Consider the following 17751-nt stretch of genomic DNA (forward strand, 5'->3'; position numbering starts at 1 on the left):
AATTTTATTTATTCAGTTTTTCACCAAAAAGAATGTGTACTGGGCAGAGAGAGAGAGAGAGGGAGAGGAAAAAGCACTCCCTCCCATCCTCAACATGGGAATGGTCAAACCACAATCCCTTTTTCTCTCTCTCTCTCCTTCCTTTTGGGATTTTGGGCATGCACACATATCCAGGGTTTCTCAGGCCGTTGTAGTGGAAACTTGAACTGCATGGTTGGCCATGTGAGATACAGCTGGCTTAACCACCAGGACACAGAGATGCCCCTATGAGGAAATATTTTTATGTTTAAAATTAATTTTAAGTACAAATGAATGATCTGTTTAAGCATATGTACCAATACATACACAATAAGTGACTGAATAATGCCACAAGTGGAAACTTACTGCGTGGTTAGCACCAGTGAGCACAGACACAACCAGGCAGAGGAAGTCCAGTGCTGTTCCAAAATGAGATCAATCAAGTGTCTGGCTCTACAAAATCAAATCGTCTCCTGAGAGCCCTTCCCAATGTTAATATATTGCTTAAAGGCATGCAGAATTTCCCAGTAAGGTTAGCAAATCAGATACATGCATATGCGTATCTAATGCCAAGACAGTTGTATATGGGGAGGGCTGTCCAAAAGTTCATGGAAAATGTGTTTTATGAAAACTATACAAGGATGTCAATTTTTGCACAAAAAGGTTGTACTTTAATTCCATATTTCCACAAAATTAAAAAAAAATTTTGGTATAGGGTGTGTGCAATTACCAGAGAGAAAAAAAGAAAGAGAAAGTGAGAAAACATCCCTCAGGAGTGACGGCCACTTCTAAATCTCTTTTCTGTCTCCTCTGGGGATTTGGGCACAAAGGAGCACCTGTCCTGTGTGGTTAGCTTCAGGTCTGGGTCTCAGACTAGAAGTAGTTGGCCACATGGGATTTAGTCGCCTTAACCACCACGGGCTGGCCCTCCACAAACTTTTTGAATTACCCTCCTGTAACATTCATGAATCAATCCTCTGAAAAGACAACTTAAGGAAAAATCATGTAACAGAAGCTGTAGGCTGCTGGGCACTTCAGCGCATACATCCTTCTTCCTGTAAGGGCTGAGGCATTTTGATAGCACTTTTAACCAATCTGCTTATCTCGAACATCACATCTTTTTTTAAAGTTCTTCTTTTTTCCCATAGTGTTTGTGTTCTCTCTGGAGAGACACAGAGACAGTATGAGGGAAAGTGAGAACTCATGGGGGGGTGGGGGTGAGAAAATAGGGTGGGTGATGGCCATGCCGCAATCCCTTCTCCTAGGATCTTGGGGCGCTCATGCACAGGCACGCAGTGTGATTTTCAAGCCACCAGGTCTGGGATTTGAACTGCAGTGGGCCACTACGCCATCTGCAGGCCCTGGATATCACTCATTTTACCAGTGAATTATTTACGATATAATTTATGCTAATTAACACCCCCTAGTGAAAACGGAGATAGATTATGGTGGTTGAAGTGACTGTTGAAACATCTAATATTTCTGAGGTCTTTTTGTTGTCAGAAGATGATGTAGTTAGAGTATTTGGCAACTTTATAGTATTGTTGACTGGAATGGTGAGAAAAATCAAAAAAATCTGGCTAGGTAAATACACTCAATGAGAATGCTAACGATTAGGGCACAGGCACAAGTTTTGTCAACAGTGTGTCACATACATTATACTACGTTTAAAAAAGTGGTAACAAAGGAAGCTAATGAGCCAGGTGGAAGTTTAAAAAGTTGCCAGAAGTAATTTCCGCTACAAGTTCTGGGCGCTTCTCGAGTCGCTTTGACAAGACCACTAGGTATACACTGTACACCCTCAATTCTAGTTCGCGGACCCATCGCCTCCGTGGGACTACAACTCCCAGAAGGCAATGCTTGGCTCGCTTGACTCCGCACCCTCAGCCGGCCGGGAGTGGCGGCTCACACGCGACAGCGTCTTTCATAGAGTTTCACACACTTGCCACCAAGGACTCAACCACGAGGGCCTCCCCTCCATCCGGATTCTCCCCATTTTCGGGAGTTGCTGGGATTCCCAAACTTAATTTTAACTTCCGGCTGTGCCGGAGGTGGCGGTGTCCGGCCGGCGGGGCGCTCTAGGCCGCGCGGCCTCGTCTCTATGGTCATAGGGGGGCGGGCCCCGTGACTGGCGCAGGGCGCACGACGGGGGCGCGCGTCAGTTCCGCGCGGGACCTGTCCCGGCGCTGGGCTGGGGAGCCAGGCCGAGGCGTCCGCCGTCCGCAGTGTGTGCCGAGCCGCTCCCTGGCTGTAAGGGCCGCGCGGGGAGCCGGCCGCCCACTGCAGCTGCCTTCCGCGCGGCGGACCCCGCGCAGAGCGGGTCGGCGGTCGGACACCGCGCTTGCCTTCGCCCCGCAGTAGTGGGTGGGGACCGAATTCTGAAAGGCCCGCTCTGCGGCCAATCTGGAGAGGACCCGCGTCGCCCAGCACAGGGCAGGGCAGGTCCTTGTCGTCGCCCGGGCCACCTGGCTGCGGTCTCTGTTGGCTTTGGGCTGCACGGGATGCTCAGAGGGTGACGACGAGCGCGCTCCGGGTGCAGAGCCCAAGCGGCGGCTAGTCTGTCTCACAGCTCCTAAACATGCCACTGGGGCATTTAAACAGCACTAAAACCGTAACGAGATGGAGAAAGCAGTCGTTAACAGTTCCATCCCAGGAAAATACGGTATATGACTAGAAGGCACACCTTGGTATTTGAAGTGGAGGTTGAGATCAACTTCTCTTCTGGGAATGGCACATTTGGAGACCAATTGCCTTTTAAGGAGGGCGAGTCTAATGAACTCCGCAGCATTTGTGTTTACTTGAGCTGTGTGTAAGTTGGGACCAGAGGTGGATTTTTGGATAGTAGCTAGGAGAGGTTGAACAACCTTTTGACACCCCGATTCTTTCTGCGACCTTCCTCCATAGCGCTTAGCTTCACCTCTGAGTAAGATGTTCAACAGATATTTAAGGAGTATCTTTTTGCGTGGATGCCGAAAGATTTTCCTTGTTGGCAGTGGATATTTAGTATCAGGCTCTGCCGTGGGCATTGTCTGTAATTGCTTATGCTTCTGTGCAGTCTAACATTGCAAATAAGTACAACCTTAAGAGTCTTTAAGTAGCAACACAGGAAGTAAAGGGAAAAAAAGTTGTTTTGATAGCTGAAGTGGAATGGAGATAGCAAGGTGAATGATGAGTGAAAACTGGAGAATTTCGCAAGTCAGATCATCGTTGGAACAGTTTACATATTTATACTTATCGCCAGTACATAGTTGTTGTTTCTTGGTTCTGTTATGTCTTATATGCTTGGCAGAAATGTATAATCCTATCAACACTGTCATTTCCATCTGGAGAGTTACAAAGGATTTACCTGGGACTTTCTGCAGTTACAAGTTCTTGGGTATTACAGATAATGTCCCCATAAAATATAAGTGAAAAAAAATGTGTAACTCTAGGCGAAGTTTCTTTGGGGGGACATTTTCCACATGGAAACAAGTACTGTGTGGGAGCTGATGGGAACTTTGTGAGAAGCAGAGAACAATGCAGATTTCAGATTGGGTTCCAGTGGGCTGTGGGCATGATTTAAATTCTCAGCAGAATTTGAAGTGATTATGTATTATGGACTTTTGATGTTACCCTGAAAAAATGGAAACTATTAACTGAAATTTCATGCTAGGGAATCGGCGAATGGAGTGAAGAAGAAATATTTTGACCTAATATTAAACTGAAATGTCAGAGAAAGTCATGCTTAAAAACATTATTATTACTTTTTTTGGAAAAAAATTTTTTAGAAGTTGAAATGTGCTTTTAAAAGGTATTCCATACCAAAGCCCTATAAATATTGCAAATATCTATACCCAATTGATTAGTCCTTTACTTAGACTAGCATTTTAAAGACTGTGATATATAGTCTCACATAATGCAGATAGGTATTCATTCAAAGTTGATGACAAAGTAATAGTATAGGTCAGAGTATGTTTCTGGGCTATAAATATAGTGTTTAGACATTCACCGTGTTAATTTTTGGAATCCGGAACCTATACAGTAGCTAACTTAAAGTAGTTTTTAGCTTGGGATTCCTACCCTTTTTTGTGAAAGTGTTGACAATCTAGGACAAGGATTGGCAAATTTTCTGTAAAGGGCTGCATGGTTTCTTACAACTACTCAGCTCTGATGTTGTAGGACAAAACAAAACAAAACAAAAACCAAAAAATTAAAAAAAAAAAAAACCCAAGACAATTCTGAAGTGAGCATGGCCATGTTCCAATAAAATTTTGTGCAAAAGAAAATTTGAATTTCATATAATTTTCACATGTCATAAAATGTTAAAAGGGGTTTCCCCCAATCATTTAAAAATGTAATGCCATTATGAGTTTACAGGCTATTAAAAAAAATGAAAAGTATAATTTTCTCCGTCCAATCTAGAGGATGAAAAGTGTGTTCTTCTGTACTGATTGAAAGGTTATTGATGTTTATTTTCGAAGTCACACATTTTTCCCTGGTGTAGGAAAGTTTTAGAACAAAGAAAGTAGTGTAGTGACCTCCTTCACTTCCTTTTACATAAACACTGCTTTTTGTCTCCTCAGATTGTTTGGGAAAAAAACTAGGTAGTTTTAAGCTCTATTTCTTTTGTTCTATAATACTGCTTTTTAGTTAACCTTTGATGTAATTTAAAAAATCTGGGCCAGCAGGTGGCATGGTGGTTCAGGCACTGGATCTCACATAGCCAACTCTGCTGTTCAAATCCCTGACCTAGTGGCCTGAAAATCACGCCACGCACATGTGAGTGTGTGCCCAAAATCCCAAGACGAGAATGGAGGAGAAGGGATTGCAACATGGCCATACCCCCGGGGAGTGATTTCTCACTTTCCCTCTCTCTCTCTCTCTCTCTCTCTCTCTCTCTCTCTAGTGAGTGAACATGTCTTATGGGGGAAAATAAAATCTGTCAATAACTTTCAAATTTTTCTTTGATTCACTCGTTTTCTTGTAAGTTCCTACCTTACTGTACTAAAGGCATTCTGTTTGAAACTCCTATTTTATCTTCCTAAGAACGCATGTTAGAATTGTGGTTAGGCTTCGAAAGCTGTGGACAGCAGCGTACTTAGCCCATAACATAGTTGCAGCAGTGACCTGGAGTCATCCTGTAGCCCTCTGATTCTTAACTTAGGGTCGTCAAAGTATGGTGACTAAGTCAGCCATACTGGCCAAATCCGTTATTGTCTATTTTTGTATGGCCCATGATCTAAGAATGGTTTTTACAGATGAGCATTTGCAATTGTTTTGATGTTAGAGCAGACTTTGAACACCAGTGAAATAAAAACCTAAGTCTTTACTTTCAGCCTTTTACAGAAAAAAAAATTGCTGACCCTTGTTTGACCTGAGCCTGAAGATTTGGAGGGAAGTTAAGTGCTGGTAGGAGGTGGGGAAAGAAAGATAGTTCGAACCTTGGGTGATGGCAGGATCAGATCAGGTGTGGGAATATGGAGGAGGGAGACCTGGTATCCCAGTGCTTGTGGTTTTACTGAAGGTGGATTGGCTCTGGCATTAGAATGATGGTAGCCACTTGGGTACCCTTGCAGGCAGTTCTTAAATTGATTTTATAATTTATGTATTTCCTACATTTCAAGGTTGACTGAGCTTTGTTCTTAATAGTCTTATTTGGGTTATGAATTATTTTTCCGGATCATGCAGTAAAATGAGAGGTTAGATATTTTTATTTTCATGAAGTTCAACATTAAACCCCACTTTTTTCAATCAATTATTTATTTGATTTTCTTTCAACTATGTTTAAATTTAGAATGTACTTTGCAGTAATTGTCTTAATCTTACTTTCCCGATGTTAGTCATAAAGACATTTCAAATATGTTGTTTGTTACATCCTGAACTAGAGTCAGTGTGTCACGTAATCTCACAATTGGGCCACTCTCAAGAAACACAATTTCTGCTTACCCAGCTGATGTTTAAAGCCCACTGTGCTTTGTGTACTGATTGAAAGGTTAGTGCTGGTTATTTTTGAAGTCACACAGTTTCCCCTTGTATGGGAAAGTTTTAGAACAAAGGAAGTAGTATAATAATCTCCTTCACTTCCTTTTACATAAACATCATCTATGTTCTTGTAATTGCAAAGTATTGATTTGAAATAAATTTTTAAATGTCATGGGTTTTTAACAAATATTTTGTGCTTAAAATCGAACATGTTTTGGGTTATAACTAGATGGTTAATTTTTATGTACATAATATTGTCTACTAAATAATATCTTTGTTGCCTGTATTTTCTAGAAAATGTGAGTTTATTATTCAAGTTATACTGCTTGGCAGTGATGACCCTGGTGGCTGCAGCTTATACCATAGCTTTGAGATACACAAGGACATCAGACAGAGAACTCTACTTCTCAACCACAGCCGTGTGTATCACAGAAGTTATAAAGTTATTGCTAAGTGTGGGGATTTTAGCTAAGTGAGTATAAATACTTTCAGAGTGCTAAATTATTATTTTTCCACTTAGTTATTTATAGCAGAAAATTGCTGACCTCTGTCTTAGGTAACTATAGTTTATAACTATATAATCAACCTTTCTTGAGTATTTCCTGTGTGTAGTGCTAGGCACTGTGCTAAGTGCTTTTCATGAATTTTCTCATTCAGTTCTTATACAAGAGGAGTGCTATAATTACTCTTGTTTTACTGATACAGCATTTGAGATTCCTCAAGAATTTGGTTGTAGAGAAGAATCATCTAAAACATGAGTTTCTCAGTGGAAAAAGCACTAGAAAAAATTTAAAAGATGTGAAAGAAGTGTAATACATTTGCAACTACTGCATTTTAGATTGAATATTCTTATGGGGAACTACATTGGAAAACTATCTGCACTTGTTTGAAACACATTGGTAGAAATGGAATACCTGATATTTATTCATTTCTTGAAATGAAAAGTTTACTTTTAAGAGCATTTCTGTGAAAATATTAACTTCTTGGAATGGTAAAAGTGAAAAATTAGTATCTCAGCTTATGTAATCACAGACTGATGGCTGTAAAAGGAAATGTTGTAGGACATTGTGATTGCTTCCTTAGCAATATGTGATGAGCAATTGCTAATGAGACTAAGCAGAGCTATCAGACTGGGAAAAATACCCAGTGAAAATGTTGAAAATTGGTTCTAGATCTTGAAAGGACAACTGGGTAATAATAATTGACCTGAGGCAGTTTGCATTATGAAAAAGAGGAGCAAAATACATGACCAGACTATTGTTGGGTCACTTAGGATGAATTGTTGCAGAAAATGAAAAAGACTAGAACTTTAAATGAGTCTTTTAGATCTAGCGGTGTGGCGTTTGCAAAATAAATAAATAAATAAATAAATAAATAAAAGATTTCACAGAACTCTGAATACTGTCATTTCTTTGTATGCATATTTAAATTGATAAAATAAATAGAGCAAAGGCAATCAGGATGTATACAGTTTGTTAAAAAACACAGGTTGGATGTCTGCTTTATTCGCTATGATGGAGAGATTTTTAAATATGTTACTTGAAAATTTTATGAGATGATGTGTTATATACAAAGGAAACCAAAGCCTATTCATATTTTTAATTTTATATTTGTTTCAAAATTCTTTTCCACCTAATGTTAAGTCTTTCTGTAGAGCTAAAAAAATGAAATTAAACTTTTTTCTTTGATTTCAAAATAGAAGCAATACATTATCATCTGAGAGAGAGGATGACAATTTCAGGATTTTATGGGAGATATAGAAGAATTATGTTAGAAATGACTAAATGGTCAAACTTGAAGAACTTTCTCTTCAGAGAAGAAAAATGAAGAAAAACTTAGATCTTGATTAAAATAGTACATGTCTCCATAGTCCTGGAAAATTATTGTAAAGTTAATGTGAAAATTAGGTAATGTTTACTAAATTTTTAAAAGAATTATTTAATTTTACTTATCATTATTATTACTTCTTTTAAGAATTATTTTATTTAACTTTATTATTTACTTATTTATTTATTTACTGTTTTTTAAAATTTGACCAAAGAGGGACAGAGTGAATGAGAGAGGGAAAAAGTGAGAAAGCAAGCCTCTGGGTCTGGGACTCAAATCATGGCCGGCCATGTGGAAGTCCAGCACCTTTAGCCAACATGCCACCTGCTGATCCCCCCTCTTTTTTTTTCTTTAAAAATTATTTATGTAACATCATTCATTATCATTATTATTTTTTAAAATTTGAACAGAGAGAGAGGGGGAAAGTGGGAAAGCTAGCCGCTAGGTCCAGGACTCAAACCACAGCCAGCCATGAGGGAGTCCAGTGTCTCAACCACACATCACCTGCTGAACCATTATTACTGTTTTCTAATTCACCAGATACTGTTTTCTAATTCACCAGAGAAAGAGAGGTGGGGGAGAGGGAGGGAGGGAGAGGGAGAGGAGGAAGAGGAGAAAGAGGGAGAGTGAAAAACAAGCCATCAGGTCCCGGACTCAAAACCACAGTTGGCCATGTGGGAGTCCAGCTCCTTAACCCCCATGCCACCTCCTGGTCCCAGTGTTTACTAAATTTTGATTTGTATTTTTGGAGAATGACTTCTATAAAAGGGGGAATAAAAAAACTCCTAGAAGTACCATTTAAATGGAAACTATTGAGTGAAACAATAGTTTCTTTATTCTTTAAAGTGCAGTCACTTCATAGAGTTTATACAAATCTTATCCTAGAACTTCAATTTTATCTGAACTCTGTGAAGCTTCTCCTCGTTATAAACTGATCATTTTTGCTATTTATTTGGTATGGTGTCTACGGTAATGCTCTTTGCTCAGTAATGTTTAGTCTTGGCTACTTGTTGATGTAAGTAGATATCATATGATGGGGTAAGTGAAAGGGCTGAGACTCCTCAAAGTAATGCCTGAAAGTCTCAGTGCGTTGCTTATAATTGAAGTTCACTGAGAGAGAAACATAGCACTGCTATATCCAAATCTGTGCTTTACTTCTTTCAGGCATTTTAAGCATACAGTTATTCTGAATCTGTTTCATTATACTGCTAAAAAGATGTAATGGGATAGTCTAGTTCATTCATTTAACAAATATTTCTCAAGCTCCAGTTATGAGGGGACTTAAAAAAATTTCATGGAAAAGTGAAATTAAATTATAAATTTATTTCGATGTAAAAAAAATTTTTTTGAGAGATTTTCGCTATAGGGCGCATGCGCTCGCCAGACAGACAGAGAGAGACATAGAGACAGAAAGCGAGAAATCACCCCCCAGGGGAGATGGTCACGCCGCAAGCCCTTCTCCCCCATTCTCCTCTTGGGATCTTGGGCATGCATGCACATGCGCCCGGCGTGAGTTTTAAGCCACCTGGTCTGGGACGCGAACCGCGGTCGACTACGTGGGAGTCCAGCGACATAGCCATTACGCTAACTGCTGGTTCCCTTGATGTAAAAATTTTGAAATCCATGCAGAAATTTTCATCATATAAGCATTTCTATGAACTTCTTGAAGACTCCTTATAAATGATCACCCCTGTTCTAGATGCAAGAAATATAGTTGCAGACTAAAAAGGCATAGTTCTGCCCTCATGAAGCTTATATTGAAGAACCAAATATTATAATAAATAACAAATGGGTGGAGAAGGGAAAGTAGAGGGTATTGTAAATAAGTAAATAGAGGATCTTTTCTCTGTGGAGATACATTTAAAGCTAGGCCTATGGGGCCAGGTGGTAGCTCAGCAGTAATGCAACTGGACTTACAAATGGGAACATCCTGAGATCGAGTCCTGAGATATCCCTGTTCTCACTGGGTGTATGCTAAGACTATTGTGGTGTGAGGACTCTGTTGGGGGTACTTCCCCCGACCCCTTTCTGTTGCTCTCTCCCATAGAAAAGTAAATAAATAAAAACCCAAAGCAAGAAAACTAGACCTGAAGATTGAGTAGAAGTTAGGCAAGAAAAGAGCAGACATCAGGCAGAGAACAGAGTGTTTGAAATTGTGGCAGCAGAAAAGTCTTTGATTTTTAAAGCACAGCAAATCTAGGTGTCTGGAGAGTTGTGACAAGGGAGTGGTACTAGAGGAAGCAGGAGAGGTCAGCAGGGTATCAAGAGTCAGTCCTGTGGATTTGTTAAGGTTTTTGAATTTTATATCAAGTATATTAGGAAATCTTTGAATGATTCCAATCAGGGTTTCCATGGTGACCCATTTTGTTTTAAGTGACTTTGACCCCTTTGAGAAGAATGGATTGGAAGAGCTGGAGGTGTAAGAGTTGAAAGTAGGGACACTTAATAGAGACAAGAGATAATGGTCCATAATGACAGCACAGGCAAAGAAGTTAGTGAATTTGAATTATGCTTGGACGCAGAAGCTGTAGGGCTTGGTGATGTGTTTAGATACACATTGGTTCTTACTGTTAGCAGTGCAGTCGTCCAGGATCCCAGTGGGTGCCTGAAATTGTAGATAAATCTGAACCCTATATAGTATGTGTTTTATCTATCTATCTATCTATATATATGTATCTATGATAAAGGTTAATTTATAAAGTAGTTATAGTAAGAGATGAATAAAAACTAATCAAAATAGAACAATTGTAACAATATACTATAATAGAAGTTATGTGAATGTGGTTTTTCTTTGTCTCAGAATATCTTGTTCTGTATTATAATCATCTATTTTCAGAACACAGTTGACCAGAGGTGACTGCACAGAAAGCAAAACTATAGATAAGAAGAGACTGTTGGGGACCAGCAGATGGTGTAATGGTTTACGTCACTGGACACCTATGTAGTTGACCACGGTTCAAGTCCCAGACCCAGTGGCTTAAAACTCATACAGGTCACGTGTGCATGTGTGCCCAAGATCCCAAGAGGAGGCCAGAGGAGTAGGACTTGTGGTGTGGCCATCCCCCTGGGATGGGGGGATTTCTCGCTTTCTGTCTCTCTGTTTCTGTTCTGTGTCTCTGGCTAGCGCATATGCCCTATAGCAAAAAGTCTTAAAAAAAAAAAAAAAGAGAGAGAGAGAGACTATTGTAGGGGCAAGCAGGGGGTGTGGTGATTAAGGTGCTGGACTTTGGCTTGGCCAAACACAGTTCAATTCCTGGACCCAGCAGCTTGAAAATCATGCTGGTGGGCTCATATGCAGGTGTGTCCAAAAATCACAAGAGGAGAATCGAAGAGAAGGGATTGCAGCTTGGCCATCCCCACTGGGGGGTGATTTATCACTTTTTCTCTGTCTGTCTCTGGCAAACACACATGTCTTAGGGCAAAAACCTAGAGGGGAAAAACGACTATTGTAGTTATATTAGTTATGTTCTGTAAAGTCACCATCACCAACATTGGATTAATGAATACTGATGCTCCTTGACTTATGATGGGGTCATGTTCTGATAAACTTTCATAGGTTGAAAATGCACTTAATATACCTAACAACTGAACATGAAAGTTAGACCTAGCCTGCCTTAAATGTTCTTAGCACACTTAACATTAGGCTGCAGTTGGCAAAACTCATCTAACACAACTGTTTTATAACAAAGTGTTGAGTATATCATGTATTTTCACTGAATATTGTACTGAAACTAAAAACAGAGGGGCTGGCTGCCACTGTCCAGCACTGCAACAGTTATCATATCACAAATATCACTAGCCTGAGAAAAGTTCAAAATTTGAAGCTAAGTTTCTTTTTTTCTTTTGTAAAATTTTATCAGGGGTCATGTGTGCTTGCTGGAGAGAGCCGGGGGGTGGTGGGGAGTGGTGGTGAGAGGGCACCCTCCCACCCCATGGTGCATGGTCACATCACAATCCTTTCTCCTCCATTTCTCTCTCCTTTTGGAATTTTGGGCACATATGCATTTGTTCTCAAGCTTCTGGGTCCAAGACTCAAACTGTGCACTTGGCCATGTGGGATCCAGTCACCTTTACCACCACACTATGGGCTGGCCCTGAAGTTCAGTTTCTATGAATATGAATGCATATTGCTTTTGTACCATCATGAAGTCGAAAAATTGTTGGGTTGAACTGTCATTTGCTGGGGACAATAAATACTGAACTAGGGAAACAGAGGGTTAGTTTCCTATGAGCCTCTGGTCACCATGTTTTTGTCAAACGATTAATTCATAAAATTGTTGTATGTAGTGTTTCAATTTAAAGACATCTTTAAATATATGGTGATTAATTAGCACCAAACAATAGCACTATAAGTCATGCTTGAACGAGGCTTATCTGTCGTATGTATTTTCACCATAAGGTCCATCATAGCCTTCTTACACTTAGGAATTCCAGACAGCATCTCAGCACTTGGCGTGGGTGCCACCTTCAGTAGTGTAATCACCAAAAAAAAGCACAAACATACGGAAAATGAGGCACTCAACAGATCACACTTATCCTGAGACAAGGCAGTGCATCCAGTGACCCAAAGCTTTCACAGCTCTATACATGTGTGTCAATGACTGTAAACTACCATAAGTATTGACTTGGAGTCTTTCCCCATATTATTTCTAATATTTAAAAGAGTGCTGATTAGATCCCTGGACTTCCACGTAGTTGACCGTTCGAGTCCCAGACCCGGTGTCTTGAACTCACACCAGGCATGTGTGGGTGTGTCTAAGATCCCGAGAGGTGAATGGAGAAGGGATCGAGGAGTGGCATCCCCCTCGGGGGGTGATTTCTTGCTTTCTCTCAGTCTCTCTCTGTTTTTCCAGTGAGCGCATGTGCCCTATAGAAAAGAAAAAAAAGTTCTAATTGGAAAATGATGAAAACAGTTCACTTGAAAGTTTTGGGATATTTAATTTTTCAAAGAAATGCTTCAGTGAAGAGTGCCTCATACATATGAGGGGAAACAATGATTATATATTTTATTTTTATTTCTTCAGAGCAAAAGTAAAATCACATTTCTTTCAGGTTGTGGTAAAAGAACAGGCAGACTTGAATACTTTGTTATGGTCGTCAAAAAAACTGGACAGTAAAAATAAGGGACTACTTTACTGCTGTAAGTTAAAATTGCCTTAGAAAAATGAAAGAAATGGCCGTTTTTGGGACTACTGTGAAAAATTCATTTTTGAAAATCTCATGAGCAGATATCTAACTTCATTTTCTTAGGTTTATTTCTTTTATGAGAGAAGTCTGTGTATGTGCGAAAGAGGGAAAGACAGGTACCCGTAACAGGGCTTCACCACCCTAGAATCCTCCCTCTTCAGCCTTCTAGCCAGCCAAGATCACTTTTTTTTTAAAGTAAGTAACTAAGTGCTGTAGAATATCAGCTGCCAGAGTGATGATGATTAAAGAATCTTCCTTTCATGTCTTGTCTTAGAAACAGGCAAGTAAGTATAGTTTATTTTTTTTATCTCCGTTTTAGCCATAGCTGCTATTTCCTTTATTTTTTTTATTTTTTATTTTTTTAGAAGTTTGCTATAGGGCATGTGTGCTCACCAGAGAGAGAAAGAGACTGTAGAGGGAAATTCCCTCCCAGGAGGGATGGCCATGCCACAATCCCTTCTCCTCTACTCCTCCATTCTCTTCCTGGGATTTTGAAAACTCATGCACAGACACCCAGTGTGATTTTCAAGCTGTCAGGTATGGGATTCAAACCCTGGTCAATCATATGGAAATTCAGTGCCTTAACCATCATGCTACCTATTGGCCCCTAATATTTTCTTTTCTATAATGAGAAATCTTAGGGTCAGGGAAGTTTTAATTTATCAGAAGTTCCAAGAAAATATTCTAATGGGCAGTGATAGGATTATAAAACAAGTTCCCTGATCTCTACTTTCTATATTACGATTCTTTCAGGGCAGTGAAATAATAGAACAACTTTTTTTTTTACTAGCTAGGACCAAAATAAGTACTTGGTAGCACTGTTAGACATTTTAGTAATTTATAGTAATTTTTTTTCTTTTAACTTTTCTGTTAACATTTTTGCCATGTGTCTTAGTTTGGGCTGCCATAACCAAATATCTATATCATAGACTGAGTGCCTTAAACATCAGAAATTATTTTCTTCACAGTTCTGGAGACTGAGAAGTCCAAGATCATGGTGCCAGCAGATTAGGTTTCTAGTAAGAGCTCTCTTTCTAGTTTATCAACAGCTGCCTTCTCACTGTGTCTTTGCATGATGGAAGGAGCTGGGAGGCTCTGGTCTCTTCCCTTTCTTTTTCTCAAAGTATTTATTTCTTTCACGAATGAGAAATACAAAAAGACATAGAGATAGTACCCCTAAAAGGGTTTTAATGCTGCCATTCACCCCCATCCAGCCCTGGCACATGGGCACATAAGTGGACAGACCCTAACCTTTCCATCTGGGTCAGCCTCCCATGGCATTTTTTTACCACAGTACCACGCCCCAGACCCATCTTCCTTTTTCTTATAAGGCATTAATTTCATTATGGGAGCTCTACCCTCTTGACCTCATTAAAACCTGATCCCTTCCCAAAGTTCTGTCTCTGAATATCACCACGTTGGGGGTTGGGGCTTCAACACATGAATCAAAAGTTCTGTATATGGGTTGAGCTGGGGACATAAACATTTAGTTTGCACATGACATAGTAAAACATGTATTATATTCTCTCAAGGTGTATATTTTTATGTATATAAATATTTTTCCTGATTTGAGAGTAAGTTTTAGATGAGCCCCCACCTCCCCTGTTTGGGTGTATGTAAGTGTTTTGTTGTCTTTTTTTTTTTTTTTTTTTGATGTTTTTGCCACAGGGGGGGTGTGCTTGCCAGAGAGAAACACTGAGAGGGAAAGTGAGAAATCACCCCAGGGGGATGGCCACACAGTAATCCCTTTTCCATTCTCCTCCTGGAATTTTGGGCATGCGCCTGATGTGATTTTTCAAGCCTTCAGATCTGGGACTCCAACCAGTCTGCCATGTGGGAGTCCAGTGCCTTAGCCACCACACCACCTGCTGACCCCATTACTGTTTGTTTTTGTAGATGAGGTCTCACTGTGTCATGATCCTCCTGCCTCAGCCTCCCAAATTGCTGGGACAGAGAGTGTGTGCCACTGCTCCTGGCTTTTTAGAGTGGGCCAGGAATCTAACTCAGGCCTTCCCTGTGGGCCTAGTTGGCTGAGTAGCAGAGTCCAGTGCATGCTACCATTGCTGGGCCAATCCCTTTGTCCCTAAATTCTTCAATGTCTATTTCCTAAAAGCAAAGACATTCTCTTATATAATCACAATAAAATCATCAAAATCGAAACATCAGTCTTGTTATACTATTATCTAATTAACATACCTTAGGTAAATTTTGTCATTTGCTTCATTAATATCCTTTAGAGCAAAATAATTTCTTTTCTGGACTGTAATCTATTCCAGAATCACATTTTGCAAAAATAGGCATTGTAGAATAGCCCTCAAATTATGGAGTTGTTGGAAAAGTCATGTATTGATGTATTTTTTTCTATGCAAAAATGAGTCATGCTTTTCTGACAACCCCATATGTTTATTGAATGTTTTCTTATGATTAAATTTAGGGTTTTTAGGCCAGGAATATCATGGAAATGATATGTTCTTTGTGCAGCACACCATGATGTACACATCTGTGTCCCATTACTGGTAGTTTTAACTTTGATATTTTAAGGTTGAGCCTGGTAGGGACCAGCAGTTAGAGTAATGGCTATGTCACTGAACTCCCTTGTAGCTGACTGCAGTTCGAGTCCCAGACCCGGTGGCTTAAACTCAAGCTGGGTGCGTGTCCCCAGAGGAGAATGGAGGAGAAGGGATTGCGGCGTGACCATCTCCCCTGGAGGGTAATTTCTTGCTTTCTATCTCTCTGTCTTTCTCTGTTTTTCTTTCTTTTTTTTTTTTTTTTTTTTTTTTTTTTTTTTTTTTTTTTTTTTTTTTGTGGCTAGTGCACACACCCTATAGCAAAAACCTCTTAAAAAAAATAAAAAAAAGGTAGAGCCTGGTAGGTTTCTCCAGTTCCTTCTTTGTAGTTAATAAGTATCTTGTGAAGAGATACTTTAAGATCTAAGTAAATATTCTTTATCTTATCACATTTTCACCTGCTGCTTTTATTGTCACTAATTTGCCAAATGGCAATTTTTTTTAAAAGAGAGAGGTTTTTGCCATAGGGCGCGTGCACTCGCCAGAAAGACAGAGAGAGACAGAGAGACAGAAAGCGAGAAATCACACCCCAGTGGGGATGGCCATGCTGCAATCCCTTCTCCTCCACTTGACGCGAACCACGGTCAGCTACATGGGAGTCCAGCAACATAGCCATTACGCTAACTGTTGGTCCCCAAATGGCAATTCTATACTATTACCTAGTTCCCTGTACATTTATTAATTGGCATTCTGCTCTAAGGAGTTCTCCCTTCTCATTCTGCCCCTTTCTAATTACATGAGCATGGAGTCATGGGTTACTTAATTATATGGGTTAGAATCCATTATTATGATTTCAGTGCTCAAATTGTCCCAGATTTAGGCAGTGGTATCTCCTTCATATATACACTAATCTTTTTTTTTTTTTTTAAGAGGTTTTTGCTATAAGGCGCATGCACTTGCCAGACAGAGACAGAGATAGAAAGTGAGAAATCACCCCCGGGGGGGGTGGCCACGCTGCAATCCCTTCTCCATTCTCCTCTCGGGATCGTGGGCACGCATGCACACGTGCCCGGCGTGCGTTTTAAGCCACCGGGTCCAGGACGTGGTAGTCCCCCACCGGGTCCAGGGCGGGAGCCGCAGTTGACTACATGGGAGTCCAGCGATATAGCCATTACGCTAACTGCTGGTCCCATATATTCATTAATCTTGGAAAGATTATTATTTTTTTAATCATAACAAGATGTCCTGGCCTTATCTTATATATTCCCCCCAACCCTGAAATACAGTTTTTCAAAGAGCCTTTATTTCCTACCGCCCCCCCCCCCACACCCCAAATAGTATTTAGATACCAAGTGTCCACATTGTTTTACTAGAGTATTCCTGCTTCCAGGTTCTTTCAGCAGAGCCAGGAACTAAATGCGTGTGTACACATGTACACCTACCTGTGTCCGTTTCTGTATATGTGCACATGCATAAAGCCATGTATGATATACTGATTGATACCCACGATCCTGATCCAGTACCACAGTGTTAATTCTGATGTTCTCTTTACCCACATCTGTCCACTTCTCTAGTGGTGACGAAACTGGGCCTCGTTATCAGGATATTTACTTACTTGCTTAATTGTAAAATCCATAATAGTTTTTGAATTTAAAAAATATATCTGTGAAAACACAAACCTACTAACTAAAGTTGAGTATTCGTATGTAGTTCTTTTTGATTTTAGTTTAAGAGCATATGGCACAATAATTAAGTTATATTTGGGGTAGTTCTCTTTTTCTCCTTCAGTGTAATTTTGCCACTCATTTTAAATATGGATAGTTTTTGTTTCTGTTCATATTTAATTTTGGATTCCTTAATCCTTGTTCATTTTACTTACAGTGTTCAATAACTTTTGAAATGTGAAATTATTTCAATCAGAATTTAAATTAGAACTGTAAGAAATAAAGGAGGGTTTGCAGAGAAATTAATGGGTGACTGCTTTATTTTGATAAAATTTAAGTGGCCTAATGGGTGAATTTTAGCTATGTTTAAGAGATTGTTGGGTATGTGTATTATACACTTTATAAGCTGCACTCTACTTTTTTCCCCACGTTTAAATGTTTAATCTTAGAAGTACTGTGTCATCAGAAAAATCATCATACATTTTTGCATAGAAAAACAGAAAACAACCTGTTTCTGTTTGTATATAGAAATCTGTCTCATTCTTTTTTCTTTTTTAAAGAGATGGAGAGAGCCAGAAAGAGAGAAC

General features: G+C 39.7%; 1 protein-coding gene across 2 annotated transcripts in view; it reads left to right on the forward strand.

Moving 5' to 3' along the window:
* The first annotated feature begins 5867 nt into the window (after positions 1-5867).
* SLC35A1 (solute carrier family 35 member A1) overlaps positions 5868-17751 on the forward strand; it is a 34206-nt gene continuing 22322 nt past the window's right edge. Inside the window, exons 1-2 of one of the 2 annotated variants that reach the window (XM_006143409.3) lie at positions 5868-5989; positions 6274-6451. In XM_006143409.3, the coding sequence (XP_006143471.1) occupies positions 6315-6451 (137 nt within the window). In that variant the 5' untranslated portion in view covers positions 5868-5989; positions 6274-6314. Of the gene's footprint in view, positions 5990-6273; positions 6452-7678; positions 7887-17751 lie in introns of those variants that run through there. The other variant, XM_027769921.1, reaches the window with a different exon arrangement.

This window comes from Tupaia chinensis, unplaced genomic scaffold, assembly GCF_000334495.1.
Source record: "Tupaia chinensis unplaced genomic scaffold, TupChi_1.0 Scaffold000097_1, whole genome shotgun sequence".
Taxonomy (NCBI): domain Eukaryota; kingdom Metazoa; phylum Chordata; class Mammalia; order Scandentia; family Tupaiidae; genus Tupaia; species Tupaia belangeri.